Source organism: Eriocheir sinensis, chromosome 51 (genome assembly GCF_024679095.1).
Source record: "Eriocheir sinensis breed Jianghai 21 chromosome 51, ASM2467909v1, whole genome shotgun sequence".
NCBI lineage: Eukaryota > Metazoa > Arthropoda > Malacostraca > Decapoda > Varunidae > Eriocheir > Eriocheir sinensis.
In genome coordinates this window covers 11,244,624-11,260,269 of record NC_066559.1, presented here as the reverse complement: position 1 = coordinate 11,260,269, position 15,646 = coordinate 11,244,624, and the positions used below count along the sequence as shown (strand labels likewise).

The 15,646-nt window shown below is 46.7% G+C and overlaps 1 protein-coding gene across 2 annotated transcripts in view; it reads left to right on the top strand.

The window, feature by feature from the left end:
• Positions 1-15,646, top strand: part of LOC126982736 (transcriptional activator cubitus interruptus-like) — a 226,680-nt gene that overhangs the window by 48,572 nt on the left and 162,462 nt on the right. For both annotated transcript variants that reach the window (XM_050835051.1, XM_050835050.1), the window contains exon 2: positions 157-310. In XM_050835051.1, the coding sequence (XP_050691008.1) occupies positions 157-310 (154 nt within the window). The remainder of the gene's footprint in view (positions 1-156; positions 311-15,646) is intronic.

The following is a 15,646-nucleotide window of genomic DNA, read 5'->3' as shown; positions in this document are numbered from 1 at the left end:
TATCATCAAAAAAGGTATATCCTACATTGTAATTATTTTCTCTATCTATCTATCCTTTTCTCATTCATATTGCACCCCCCCTAAATCTTCCCCTTCCTCCCCCCTCTCTCCCCCTACTCTCCCCCCTTCCTGAGGCATCCACTAACGCCCCCGCAGTTTCTCCCCCTCCCTCAGGCGTGCCGCTGGGGCTGGGTTCCGCCTTCGCCGCCCTGCCGCCGCCGCCGCCGCTGCCCGTGGACCAGCGGACACACGAGGGCCGCTACGTGTGGGACCCCGCCCGCCTGCACCCCCTGCACGCCCCCCACCACGGGTACGTACACTGCCATGATGGGTTGGGCTTGGGTATGCTGTGGTAGGCTGTGTTGGGCTGGGTAATGCTGTTTCATGTTGTGTTGGGCTAGGTTATGCTGTGTTGGGCTGGGTTATGCTGTGTTGGGCTGGGTTATGCTGTGTTGGGCTAGGTTATGCTGTGTTGGGCTGGGTTATGCTGTGGTAGGCTGTGTTGGACTGGGTTATGCTGTGGTAGGCTGTGTTGGGCTGGGTTATGCTGTGGTGGGCTGGGTTATGCTGTGGTAGGCTGTGTTGGGCTGAGTTATGCTGTTTTATGCTGTGTTGGGCTGGGTTATGCTGTGTTGGGCTGGGCAATGCTGTTTCATGTTGTGTTGGGGTAGGTTATGCTGTGTTGGGCTGGGTTATGCTGTGGTAGGCTGTGTTGGGCTGGGTTATGCTGTGGTAGGCTGTGTTGGGCTGGGTTATGCTGTTTTATGTTGTGTTGGGCTGGGTTATGCTGTTTTATGCTGTGTTGGGCTGGGTTATGATCAATTATGCTGTGTTAGGCCGTGTTATGATGTGTTAGTACCCCGCTCACCACAGCTATGCACGATGGGCTAAGCTGGTTTGGGCTGTTGTGTGGTGTGTAAATGTTTGTTTTTATTTTATTTATTTTTATTTCTGTGGTGCTCTTCTTTTTTTCATTAGAAGAAGCAACTCTCCGCCATCCTCACTTTTCTCTCTCTCTCTCTCTCTCTCTCTCTCTCTCTCTCTCTCTCTCTCTCTCTCTCTCTTTCTCTCTAACCTGCTGTGACATTGCCTACCATCCCTGCTCTCTGCTTCCTCTATATCAGTACCGTCACCCAAGCAATGATACCAAGTCCGCGCGTCCACCCCTGAAGGATTAGGCCGCCAGCTCCCGTGAAACCGACTATAGCCCACCGCCTCCCCCAATGCTGTGTTATACTGTGTTGGTACCTTGTGATATGCTGTGTTATGGTGTGTTGCGTCTGTTTATAGTGTTAGTACAGCCACCACCACCACCACCATCACCACCACCACCACCACCGTCATCAACATATGTTTTGCTGCCCCACAAAACACCACCACCAAAACCGTCATCACCATTTTTTTCGCTCCCCTACACAACACCACCACCACCATCACCACCACCACCAAAACCGTCATCACCATTTCTTTCGCTCCCCTACACAACACCACCACCACCATCACCACCACCACCACCATTAGCATACAAAGGCGAGTGACAATGATGATGATAATAATGATGATGACAACTAAACACACACACACACACACACACACACACACACACACAGACACACACACACACACACACACACACACAGAATATCAACCCTTTTTAATGTACTTGATGTTGACAATGGAGGAGGAGGAGGAGAAGGTAAAGGAGGTTAGTCTCTCTCTCTCTCTCTCTCTCTCTCTCTCTCTCTCTCTCTCTCTCTCTCTCTCTCTCTCTCTCTCTCTCTCTCTCTCTCTCTCTCTCTCTCTCTCTCTCTCTCTCTCTCTTCCCCTCCTCCTCCTCCTCCTCCTCCTCCTCCTCCTCCTCCTCCCCCCCCCCCCCCACCACCACCACCACAATCAGGGTTGGCCATGTGCCGCCGCGGTTGCTCACTCTTACCACAGGAAGGAGATGCTCGAATTTCTCATCTCAAACACCTCCTCCTCCTCCTCCTCCTCCTCCTCCTCCTCCTCCTCCTCTTCTCACTTTGCATTCTTTTTCCTTCTTTATCATATTATTTCTTACCTCTCTCTTTTCCTTCCCTCTTTCTTTCTTTTCTTCCTTTCTTTCTTCCTCTTCCTCCTCCTCTTCTTATTCTTCTTCTTCTCTTCCTCTCTTTCGTATAATTTTCCTCCTCCTTTTCTCCCTCTTCTTACCTTCTTCTACCTCTTTCTCTGTTTATTTTCTTTCCTCCCTCTTCTTCTCCTCCTCCTCCTCCTCTTCTTTCGTTTCTTTCCTCTTTTATAGTTTTTTTTTCTTCCTTCTAATCCCCTCTCCCTCTTTCTTTTCCTCTACCTCTTCTTTCTTTCCTCCTCCTCCTCCTCCTCCTCCTCCTCCTCCTCCTCTTTTTGGCAGTAGGACGCAACCCTCACCTTTCTCCTCTTCTTCATCTCCTCCTCCTCTTTCTTCTTCTTCTTCTTCTTCTTCTTCTTCTTCTTCTTCTTCTTCTTCAAAGTGACATAATTATTTAAGGGCGCCACAGTCAATTACGGCATGTGAGGAGGAGGAGGAAGAAGAGGAGGAGGAGGAGGAGGAGGAAGAAGAGGAAGAGGAGGAGGAGGAGGAGGAAAGAAAGATAGGGAGAAGGGAAAGAAGAAATTATATTGAGAGGGAAGAGGAGGAGGAGGAGGAGGAGGAAAAGAAAAAAGGAAGGAGAAAGGAAAAGAAACAGAGAAAGAAGGAAATATGGAAGGAAAGAATTACTAAGAAAGAGAGAAAAAAGGAAGAGAAAAAAACTAACTAACTAACTAACTAACAAGAAAGAAAACGAGAGAAAGAAAGAGAGAGGAGATGAAGAAGAAGAAGAAGAGGGGAAGAAGAAGAAAAAGAAGAGGAGGAAGACGAGACAAGAAGGATAAAAAAGGGGAAGAAGAAAAAGAAGAAGAAAACAATAACTAGAAGAAAGGAATTAGAAGAAGAAGAAGAAGAAGAGGAAGAAAAAAAGACAAGAAAAAAAACATATAAGAGAAAGGAAGAGAAGAAGAATGACTGGAGGAGGAGGAGGAGGAGGAGGAGGAGGGTTACGCCTTAGAACCATCTTGCGGAAGGAGAAGAAAGCTGAGAACCTCCTCCTCCTCCTCCTCCTCCTCCTCCTCCTCCTCCTCCTCCTCCTCCTCCTCACATTTGCTTTAAATTAAGACGAAGGAAGACAGAGGTTCACAAGTCGACACCCTCCTCCTCCTCCTCCTCCTCCTCCTCCTCCTCCTCCTCCGTCCCATATTGGTCTTCCTCTCCCCTTTCCTGTGTTTCCTCTTCCTCTTTTTTTTCTTCTTTTCTGTTTCCTCCTCTTTCTCCTCTTCCTCTTCCTCATCTTCATTGCTCTTTCATTTATTATTTTTTTCTTTCCACCTCCTCCTCCTCCTCCTCCTCCTCTTCCTTTCCTCCTCCTCCTTCTCTTCTTCTGTTTCTTATCCTCCTCTTTCTCTTTCCTCTTTTTTTCCTCCTTATCTTTTCAATTTCTATCTCATTTTTTTCCTCTTTTTCCTCTCCTCTCTTCTCATTCTTCCTCCTCCTTCCCTTCTCCCTCCTCCCTATCCTCCTCCTCCTCCTCCTCCTCCTCCTCCTCCTCCTCTTTCTTCTCCTCCTTCTCTACATCACGTCCCCTCGCTTCTGTCACCACCTTCTCTCCTCCTCCTCCTCCTCCTCCTCCTCCTCTTGAAACCGTGGGACCCTACACCCCTGCCTTCCTCCTCCTCCTCTCCCCCCCCCATCCCTTTCTGACCCTTCCTAACACTCCTTTTCCTTACCTAACCTAACCTACCCTAACCTAACCTAACCTATCCTAACCTAACTTGCCCTTACCTACCCTACCCAACCCTATCCTAACCTAACTTGCCCTTACCTACCCTACCCTACCCTATCCTAACCTAACTTGCCCTTACCTACCCTACCCTACCCTATCCTAACCTAACTTGACCTAACCTATCCTAACCTATCCTAACCTACTACCCTACCCAACCTAACCTAACCCTTTTACCTACCTACCCCTATCCTAACACATACCCCTAACCTACCCTACCTACTAACCTAGCCTTGCCTACCAACCCTATCCTAACCTAGCCCAACCTACCTACCTGCCCAACCCTATCCTAACCTAACTTACCACCTCCTTACCTACCTGCCTATCCTAACCTAACTTGCCACAACCTACCTACCTATCCTAGCCTCTCGCCATTACATATCCCAACCTATGCTAACCCTATGCTAACTTAACCTATCCTCACCTAACCATACCTGACTTATCCTGACTTAACCTAACCTATCTTAACCTATCCTAATCCCTTAACCTCTCCTAACCTAACCTTACCTAACCTACCCTACCCCACCCTATCCTAACCTAATCTAACCTATCCTAACCTATCCTTACCTAACCTTTCTTTTCTTTCTTCTTTTTCTCTCATTTTCCATCATTCTGTTTCTTTTCCTTCCCTCTTTCTTTCCTTCCTTCCTTCCTTCCTTCCTTCCTTCCTTCCTTCCTTCCTTCCTAATCCTAATCTAACTCAACCTAATCTATCCTAACTTTAACCTAACTTAAGCTAAACTGTCTTGGAGCTAACACACACACACACACACACACACACACACACACACACACACACACACACACACACACACACACACACACTCCCCATTCTCCTCTCACTCACTCTCCCTTCTCCTCCTCCCTTTCATCTTGACATCTCCTCCTCCTCCTCCTCCTCCTCCTCCTCCTCCTCCTCCTCCTCCTCCTCCCTTTTACTTCTTCCTTTCATCCTCTTCTACTCATTTTCATCTCCCTGACATCTCTCTCCCTCTCCCTCCTCCTCCTCCTCCTCCTCCTCCTCCTCTCCCTTCTCTCTCCCTCTCCACCTGTCTCTCACCTTCTCCCTCTATTTACAAAAACCTCAATCACACACACACACACACACACACACACACACACACACACACACACACACACACACACACACACACGGTATCTTTTTTTCTGTCTTTCCTTTCCTTCTTTCTCATTTTTTACCCTCCTCCTCCTCCTCCTCCTTTCTCTTCCTCTCCTCTTCTTCCTCTTTTCCCTCCTCTTCTTCTTCATCTCCTCCACCTCCAAATCATCATCTTTTTCCTCTTTTTCCTCCCAGTCATTTTCTCCCTCTCTTCTTCTTTCCTCCTCTTCCCTTCCTTCCTCCTCTTCCCTTCCCCTTCCTCCCCTTCACCACCACCACCATCTCCCCCCTTCCCACATCCAACACCATCATCACCACCACCATCATCACCACAACACCACCCCTTAACACTCATTGTCACACCTCCGCCCCGCCGTCCGCCTGACACTATCACAAGGAGGATCCAGTCCCACATTAGTCCCTTTAGGGGGATCGAAGCCTCCTGACGCCCCCCAGCTGATAGAGGCGCCGGGACGTGTCGGTCTGTCGTGATTGGGATCCGATCGCCTTTAATGCTATTTCACGCGGCTCCTGTGTGGACTGTTTGGCGTCTGTCTGTCTCTTTTTGGTTGAATGGTTGACTTGTGGTTGGGAGGACGTATGGCTGACTGGATAACTGGATGCTTGGTTGACTGACTGACTGACTGACTTTGGTTGGTCTTATGGTTGACTGGATGACTGACTCGTTGACTGTATGACTGGTTGATTGACTGGTTGACTGGTGGATGTTTGGCTGTATGTCTGGCTTTCTCGTTGTTTGGTTGAATGGTCGACTGACTGTTTGGTTGACTGGTAACTGAGGGGAGGGATGGTTGATTTTCTGAATGGTTGACTCAGCAACTGACTGGCTGACTGGATGATGAGTTGACTGGCTGACTGACTGTCTGGTGACTGGGTGAACGGATGATTGCCTGACTGACTGACTGACTAACTGACTAACTAACTGACTAACTGACTGACTGACTGACTGACTGACTGACTGACTAACTAACCGACTGACTGACTGACTGACTGACTGACTGACTAACTAACCGACTGACTGACTGACTGACTGACTGACTGACTGACTGACTAACCGACTGACTGACTGACTGGCCTTCCTTCCCTCCCTTCCCTCCTCCCTAACCAACACACACGCACACACACACATAAACCCTGGACCCGTCTTTTGTGTGTGTGTGTGTGTGTGTGTGTGTGTGTGTGTGTGTGTTATAGAGGGTTCGATTCCCCGCCCTGATACCTTCTCACTGACAAACGAAGTTGATTTATCGTGTTTGGATTCTCTCTCTCTCTCTCTCTCTCTCTCTCTCTCTCTCTCTCTCTCTCTCTCTCTCTCTCTCTCTCTCTCTCTCTCTCTCTCTCTCTCTCTCTCTCTCTCTCTCTCTCTCTCTCTCTCTCTCTCTCTCTCTCTCTCTCTCTCAATGGATTTAAAAGGACATACAGGTATAAGAGATCAAGAAGAGCGTTTAGGTGAAAGAACAAAGAATTAGAACATATTAAAGAGAATCAGAACCTGTTAAGGAGAGTTGGAACCTGTTAAGGAGAGTTAGATTCTATTAAAGGGAGTTAGAATCTGTTAAAGTGACGTGGATGCCGTAAAAGGAGTTCGAAGCTGTTTGACGAGGGTTGGATGCTGTAAAGGCGGGTAAGAACAGTGTATAAGCAAAGGGTGTGGGAATCGACTTGCGGAGGATGCTGTTGATGTGAAGAAAAGCAGAAATTACCAGAAAAGAAAAGACGTGTAAAAAAAAAAGTAGTTGGATGCTGTGGAAAATGAGGAAAGAACAGAGAGAGAGAGAGAGAGAGAGAGAGAGAAGGGATATATGACCTGGAAAAAAAAAGTAGTGAGAATCTATGGTAGGATGCTGAAGGTGAGGAGATCGGAAAGAAAGGCAAGGAATAGAAGGAAGAAAGAGATGAGATGCTGTGAAAAGAAAGGGAGGGAGTGGAAGAAAATGAGAACAGACTATTAGAGAGAGAGAGAGAGAGAGAGAGATGCTGCTTAGGAGGAGAGCAGGACAGACTGGCCATAGAGGAGAGGAGCGGAGAGAGAGGAGAGGAAGGCGGAGGCTGTGGGAACATCTCGGAGGCTTAACCTGACTGGCCGCCCAAAACAGTAAGTCATCAGGCGGCTATGTAAAGAAAATAAATGGCGGGGTGTGAGGAGACGCGAGACACGACGAGGAGGAGGAGGAGGAGGAGGAGGAGGAGGATGGAGACGCTAAAAAGAGATAAAGAAGAAGAAGAAATGGGACTAGATAATGAAATAGAGGAAGAAGAGGAGACTATAGAACATACATATTGAGGATAGTAACCAGAAGAACAAGAAGAACGAGGAGGAGGAGGAGGAGGAGGATGGAGACGCTAAAAGAGATAAAGAAGAAGAAGAAATGGGACTAGAAAATAAAATAGAGGAATAAGAAGAGACTTTAGAAAATAAACATTGAGGATAAGAACAAGAAGAACAAGAAGAACAAGAAGAACGAGGAGGAGGAGGAGGAGGAGGATGGAGACGCTAAAAGAGATAAAGAAGAAGAAATGGGACTAGATAATGAAATAGAGGAATAAGAGGAGACTTTAGAAAATACACATGAATAATAATAACCAGAAGAAGAAGAACAAGAACAAGATGAAGAGGAGGAGGAGGAGGAGGAGGAGGAGACACTGATGATAAATAAAGAAAATAATTAGACTTTCATATTAAGATAAAAAAGCGTATATAAGAAAAGGAGTAGAAAGAAAAGAATAACAATATACAATCACTCAACCATGACTATATAATGTGAAAAATGGATGAAAAGAAAAAAAAAGTAGATAAAGATATAAAAAAAAGAGGAAGAGGAGGAAGAATGATGGTATAGGATAGGGAAAGGAGAAGAAAGAAAGGAGAGAGGGAGAGAAAGAGAAGGAGGAGAGAGGGGAAGAAGGCGTGGCGGAATTTACATGAAGAAGGAGAGAGAAAAAAGAGAAATTGGAGAGAAAGAGAAGTGAAGGGATGATGGAGAGAATACAGGGAGGGGAGGAGAAAAATTGGAATACAAGGAGGAAAGGAGAGAAGAAAGGGCGAGGGAGGGAAGGAAAAGAAGGAGGAGAGTGCAAATGAGGGAAGGAAAGGAAGGAAATAAGAGGAAAACGAAGAAGAAAGAGAGGGACAGAAAAGGAGGAGGAGGGAAGGAAAGAAGAGGAAAGAAATCAGAGGAAAACAAGAAGAAAGAGAGGGAGAGAAAAGGAGGAGGAGGGAAGGAAAGAAGAGGAAAGAAATCAGAGGAAAACAAGAAGAAAGAGAGGGACAGAAAAGGATAAAGGGAGGGAAGGAAAGAAGAGGAAAGAAATCAGAGGAAAACAAGAAGAAAGAGAGACAGAAAAGGATAAAGGGAGGAGAGGGAAGGAAAGAAGAGGAAAGAAATCAGAGGAAAACAAGAAGAGAGGGAGAGAAAAGGAGGAGGAGGGAAGGAAAGAAGAGGAAGGAAATCAGAGGAAAACAAGAAGAAAGAGAGACAGAAAAGGATAAAAAGAGGAGAGGGAAGGAAGGAAAGAAGAGGAAAGAAATCAGAGGAAAACAAGAAGAAAGAGAGACAGAAAAGGATAAAGAGAGGAGAAGGAAGGAAGGAAAGAAGAGGAAAGAAATCAGAGGAAAACAAGAAGAAAGAGAGACAGAAAAGGATAAAGAGAGGAGAGGGAAGGAAGGAAAGAAGAGGAAAGAGATTATAGCCAAACGAAAAAAGAGAAAGAGAAAGAAAAAGAAGAACGGGAGAGAGAGGAATGAGAAAGGATGAGGGAACAGGGCAACTCTCTCAGGGCATTGTGGGACGCGACGCTACACGGGCAAACTTCGCGGAAATCCAACTTGCCGCGGCCTGTAAATACCCCATACGCTCTACACTCCCACACCCACCGTTCCCCAAGGCCAAGAAGGGGATGATGGGTCGGGTTCTGGCTGGTGTTTTTCTCGCGTTCACGGTGTAGAGGGAAGCCTTGTCAAACCATCACTAGGCTCATAAAACTACTGCCCGTGGGTACCGAACACAGCACTAATACTAATATACTAATACTATTACTAATACTAACACAGCAGCCAGCCTCTATAGACGAAAGGCTTATCCAATGTGTGTGTGTGTGTGTGTGTGTGTGTGTGTGTGTGTGTGTGTGTGTGTGAGGGGGGGAGGGAAGAAAGGGAGAAAGAGAGGAAAGGGAGAGAAAAAAAAGAAGGAAAGGAGAGCAGGAAAAAAAGATGTGTGTGTGTGTGTGTGTGTGTGTGTGTGTGTGTGTGTGTGTGTGTGTGTGTGAGGGGGGGGGGGGAAGAAAGGGAGAAAGAGAAAAAAAAGAAGGAAAGGAGAGCAGGAAAAAAAGATGTGTGTGTGTGTGTGTCTGTGTGTGTGTGTGTGTGTGTGTGTGTGTGTGATTATGGGCCTTCATCCATTCATCCATCCCGGGCCGAAGGTGTTTTTTTTTTTGTTGTCATGAGGCCAGGCGGGTGTGTGTGTGTGTGTGTGTGTGTGTGTGTGTGTGTGTTCTGTTTATTTGAAGGAGCGACCCGGCCGTCTCCCTTCCCTTCCTTCCCTTCCCTTCCCTTCTCTTTCCCTTCCCTTTCCTTTCCTTTCCTTTCCTCTCCTTTCCCTTCTCTTTCCCTTCCCTTCCCTTTCCTTCCCTTCCCTTCCCTTCCCTTTCCTTTTCTCTCCTTTCCCTTCCCTTCCTTTCCTTCCCTTTCCTTTCCCTTCCCTTCCCTTTCCTTTCCTTTCCTGTCCCTCCCCTTCCCTTTCCTTTCCTTCCCTTCCTTTTCCTTTCCCTTACTCCCTCTCTTCTTTTCCTTCCTCTCGTCCTTATGCTCATTCTCTCTCTCTCTCTCTCTCTCTCTCTCTCTCTCTCTCTCTCTCTCTCTCTCTCTCTCTCTCTCTCTCTCTCTCTCTCGTGCCTCTATTTTCCGTATCCTTTCCCCTCCTCCTTCTCCTCCTCCTCCTCCTCCTCCTCCTCCTCCTCATATTTCCCCTCATTATCAACCTCCTCCTCCTCCTCCTCCTCTTCCTCTTCACACGGGCGTTGGCACCTCTTGTCACTACCCTTCCTTCCTCCTCCTCCTCTTCCTCCTCCTCCTCCTCCTCCTCTCAGACGCCCCGTGGTCTTCTCCCCTCTCGAGACCCCTTTCTGGCCTCTCTCTCTCTCTCTCTCTCTCTCTCTCTCTCTCTCTCTCTCTCTCTCTCTCTCTCTCTCCTCCTCTTCCTTCTTCCTTTTATACGTATTTTGGTCACATTTTTCTCTTTCTTTTTCCTTTTCCTCTTTCTATACATTTTCCTTCGCCGATTCTTATTTTCCTCTCCTTTTCCTCCTCCTCCTCCTCCTCTTTTCTTCTCTCCCTCTCCTTACCTACCTTTCATTTTCCTTCCTTTCTCGTCTCCCTCTCTCTCCCTTCCTTCATTTCCTCACCGTTCCTTCTCCTTTTATTAAACTTTGCATCATCTGTCTGTCTGTCTTTGATCTGTCTCGTCCTATGCACCGTCTGTCTGTCTGTCTTCACGATCGTCTTTTGTTTATATTTGTTTTTCTATCCTTTTTTTTTCACTCCCTCGTGTCATGTCAGTTCACCCTAAGCCTCCTCGTGTTAGTGAGTCATCTCTCTCATCTCTTTCATCTCAAGGTGTTTATATAATGGATGTCAATGGTAGCTTTTTTTCTTTATTTCACTTCTTGCTTTCTCTTCTTCTTCTTCTTCTTCTTCTACGTCTTCTCTTCTTTTATAGCGTTATTATGGACATGGAAGAGGGAGAGGAGGAGGAGGAGGAGGAGGTAAAATTGTGGATATGGTTTGGGGGAGGTATTTATCTAGGGAGTGGAGGGGAGTGGAGGAGGGGAGAAGAGGGAGGGGGAGGGGTAGAAAAAGGGGGGGTGGAGGGGAGCATATCTATATCAAGGAAATGGTAATGGTGGTTCTTCATTCTTTTCCTTCCTTCTCTTTTAATTTTCCTTCCTTTTCCTTCTTTTTCCTCTCTCTCTCTCTCTCTCTCTCTCTCTCTCTCTCTCTCTCTTCCCTTCCCTTCCCTTCCCTTCCTTCCTTCTTTCCTTCCTTCCCTTCCTTCCTTTCTTCCTTTCCTTACGCGGCCAACTCTCTCCCTTCCCTTCCCTTCCCTTCCTTCCTTCCTTCCTTGCTCCCTTCCCTTCCCTTCCTTCCTTCCTCCCTTCCCTTCCCTCCTTTTCTTCCTTTCCTTCCGCGGCCAATTCTCTCTCCCTTTCCTTCCCTTCTCTTTCCTCCCTTCCTTCCTTCCTTCTTCCTTCCCTTCCGAGGCCCACACTCTCCCTCTTCCTCCCTTCACTCCGGCACTTCCTCCCCTTCTCCCCTCATCTGGCACTCCCCCCCCCATCTGGCACCCAATAATGAGGTGGGGCATCACGAGAACTATTCATCACCAGGAGGAGGAAGAGGAGGAGGAGGAGGAGGAGGAGGAGGAGGAGGAGGAGGAGGTAGAGGTAGAGATGATGTGCATATTGTATTACGAGTGGAGGTGTTGGTAGTAGTCTTAGTGGTAGTAGTAGTAGTGGTAGTGGTAGTAGTAGTAGTAGTAGTAGTAGTAGTAGTAGTAGTAAAGGGAAAGAAAATGTAGGAAGAGAAGAAGGAAAAGAAGAATGAGAGGAAGAAGAGAAAACTGGAAGAAGAAGAGAAAGGAGAGGAAAGGAGGAAGAAAGAAAACAAGAAAAGAAAAAAAAGAGGGAAGAAAATGAGAAAAAAGAGAAGGGAAAAGAAGAGCGAAGGAGGAGAGAGAGAATGAGAGAGAGAGGGGTGGAGGAGGAGGACGAGAGAGTGACATTGGACGAAAGGGAGACAGGAGGAGGAGGAGGAGGAGACAGACAAAGGCGACGCGCTCAGTGCCAAAACATTACACCTCCTCCTCCTCCTCCTCCTCCTCGTCGTCGTCCTCCTCCTCCTCCTCCTCCTCCTCCTCCTAATTAACCTTTATAGCGGTCTGGGGTGACTTTTAGAAGCTCTCCTCCTCCTCCTCCTCCTCCTCCTCTTCCTCCTCCTCCCCCTCCTCCTTTCTTCCTCTTCAATTCCCTTCTCCCTTTCCTCCGTTCCTTTCCTCGCCCTTCTCCTCTTCTGCTTTCCCTCCTCCCCTCTTTTTCCCTTCTTTCTTCCCCTCTTCTCTCTCTCTCTCTCTCTCTCTCTCTCTCTCTCTCTCTCTCTCTCTCTCTCTCTCTCTCTCTCTCTCTCTCTCTCTCTCTCTCTCTCTCTCTCTCTCTCTCTCTCTCTCTTCCCAGCCTCCCTTTTCTTTGCTTCATTCTTCCTTCTTCTTCCCTCCTCTTCCTCCTCCTCCTTTCCTCTTCTTTCCTACCCTTCTCTTCCCTTCCTTATTTCCCCTCTCTTTTCCCTTCCCTTCCCTTCAGTCTTCCTTCCCCTTCCCTTCCCTTCCCTTCCCTTTTCTTCTCTTTCCTCCCCTTCCTTCCTTTCCCTACCCTACCCTACCTTTCCCTTCCCCTCTCCTCCCCATCCCTTCCCTTCCCTTATCTCCCCTCCCCTCCCCCTCCCCCTCCCCCCTTTCCCTTCCCCCCTTCCCCTCTTCAAATCAGCGTCAGCACCACAGAGTCAGGAATGCTGATGAGAAGGGGGGGAGGGGGGAGGAGGAGGAGGGGGAGGAGAATGAGGAAGGAAGTGCCAAGAGAGAGAGAGAGAGAGAGAACATCGACAGGGATAAAAGAAGGTAAAGAAGAAGGATGAGGAGAGAGAGGATAAAGAAGAGAGATGGAAGAGAGAAAGAGGAAGGGGAAGGAAAGACGTAGAAGACATAGAGAGAGAGAGAGAGAGAGAGAGAGAGAGAGAGAGAGAAAGCACATCGACAGGGATAAAGGAAGATGGAGGAGAAGAAGGAAGAAAGCAGGGAGGGATAAAGAAAGGGGAAGGGAAAGAAAAAAGTAGAACAGGAGAGAGACTGTGAAAGAGGAAGAAAGGAAGAAGGAAAAGAAGAAAACGAATGGAGGAACTAAGAAGAAGAAAAAGAAGAGGAAGGGAGGAGGTGAAGAAGTGAAGAAAGGGAGTAGATAGCAAAGACAGAAGAAAGGAAGGAGAAGGAAAGGAATGGAGGAGAAGAGAAAACGAAAAGAAGGAAGAGAGAAAAGGAAGGAAAGAAAAGGGAGAAGAGAAAGAATGAGAAAAAGAGAGAACAAGGAAGAATGAAAGGAGAAAATAAGAGAAAATAAGAGAAGAAGAAAAAGAAGAGAGAGAGAGAGAGAGAGAGAGAGAGAGAGAAGGAAGAGAGATAGAAAAAGGAGAAGAGAAAGAATGGAGAATAGAGAAGAATGGAGAGAGAGAGAGAGAATAGAGAAGATAAAAAAAAGAAGAGGGTGATGTTTTTATGAGTGTTTATAGAAAGAGGAAGAAGGTGCGTTGCCAGGGATAAAGACGGAAGGATAATAATGGACGTGATAAAGGGAGGAGGAGGAGGAGGAGGAGGAGGAGGAGGAGGAGGAGGACCTAAATCACTTTCAATTCGTCTGTTTGTTTACAATTTACATGAGAATAGACTTGATCTTCCTCCTCCTCCTCCTCCTCCTCCTCCTCCTCCTCCTCCCTTCAATAAAATGCAGATGATGTAGTTTTAGTGGCAGTCCCTTTCTCTCTCTCTCTCTCTCTCTCTCTCTCTCTCTCTCTCTCTCTCTCTCTCTCTCTCTCTCTCTCTCTCTCTCCACACACACAACATTCCCCTACACAACCTTGCTCTTATCTCTCCCTCCTCCTCCTCCTCCTCCTCCTCCTCCTCCTTCTCCTCCTCCTTCTCCTCCTCCTCCTCTTCCTCCTCCTCCTCCAAAATTAATAAGAGAGGTGTGGGGTGTAAGGTTCCCTCCCTGCGTTGTGTCTCGTGTGTGTGTGTATGTGTGTGTGTGTGTGTGTGTGTGTGTGTGTGTGTGTGTGTGTGTGTGTGTGTGTGTGTGTGTGTGTGTGTTTACCTTCATTTATCTTCTCCATATATTTATCTATGTCTACCTTACCTCATTAATTTTATCTATCTATCTATCTATCTATTTATTTATCTTGTTTATTTATGTTTCTTTTCCTCTTCTTCTTTCTTTTGTTTATGTACGTTTATTTTTTCCCTCCCTTTTTCCTTCCTTTTTTTCTCTTCTTTCCTCTCTCGTTTTTTCCCCTTTTTCCTTGGTTTCTCTTTCTCTTTTCCTCTTTCTCTTCTTCTTTCTCTTCATTTTCCTTTTTTATCTCCTTTCCTTTCTTTCTTTTCCTTTCTTTCTTTTCCTTTCTTTCCCTTCCATTATCTCTCTCCCTTCCTTTCCTCCTCTTCTTTTCTCTCTTCCTTACTCTCTCACCCATCACACACACACACACACACACACACACAAGACGTTTTACGCGGGTTGCCTCCTGTAAACATATCACGTGACCTTCCCTTCTTTCTGTATCCATTAGTCTTTAGTGGAGTCCAACCCTTTTTACGAGTTCTTTCTTGGGATCGAGTAGCTTAAGTAACTGTTTCTTCTTGATTTTGTTCTTTAGCTTTTTTCCGCTGTCAGGATCGAGTAGCCTTTGAACCTTTTTCCTCCTTGCTTTCTTAGGTTAGGTTCGAGTAGCCTTTGAACCTTTTTCCTCCTTGGTTTCTTAGGTTAGGATCGAGTAGCCTTTGAAGCTTTTACCTCCTTGCTTTCTTAGGTTAGGTTCGAGTAGCCTTTGAAGCTTTTTCCTCCTTGCTTTCTTAGGTTAGGATCGAGTAGCCTTTGAAGCTTTTTCCTCCTTGCTTCCTTAGGTTAGGTTCGAGTAGCCTTTGAAGCTTTTTCCTCCTTGCTTTCTTAGGTTAGGATCGAGTAGCCTTTGAAGCTTTTTCCTCCTTGCTTTCTTAGGTTAGGTTCGAGTAGCCTTTGAAGCTTTTTCCTCCTTGCTTTCTTAGGTTAGGATCGAGTAGCCTTTGAAGCTTTTTCCTCCTTGCTTTCTTAGGTTAGGTTCGAGTAGCCTTTACCGCTGTCACGTAATGCTCGTTTGCTCATAAATTTGTTTCTTCTCTTTATTTTTTTATTGTTTTTTTTTTTCTAGATTTCAGTCATATTGATATCAGTGTCTTAATGGCCAATGGGTCGGTAATATTTTCCTGTCTATAATGGACCGAAAAATTACTTGTTTATCTTCTTTATCTGTCTTCTTTTTGTTTGTTCAGTTCTGCTACTAATCCTTCTTCCCTTTGAAACCAGTCTCCCTCCTCCTCCTCCTCCTCCTCCTCTGTGTTTCCCGCCTCGTGCAGCGACTACAATAGGAATGTTTATGTCAGGCCGCCGAAGTGTTTAGCCTCGCTCCGGGGCCGCTAGTAGGTGTTTATGCTCCGTCTGGGGCCTCATATGGGTGTTTATGCACGCTCCGGGGCCTCTAATACGTGTTTATGGTCGCTCTGGGGCGTATAATACGTGTTTATGCTCACTCCGGGGCCTCTATTAGGTATTGATGCTCTTTGCGGGGCCTCGACTATTTGCTATGCTCGCTCCGGGGCCTTTAATACGTGTTATGCTCACTTCGGGGCCTCTAATACGTGTTATGCTCACTTCGGGGCCTCTAATACGTGTTATGCTCACTTCGGGGCCTCTAATACGTGTTTATGCTCGCTCTGGGCCTCATATGGGTGTTTATGCTTGCTACGGGGCCTGTAGTATTTGCTATGCTCTCTCCGGGGCCTTTATTAGAGGGATATGCTTTCTGCGGGGCCTCTAAATGTGTTTA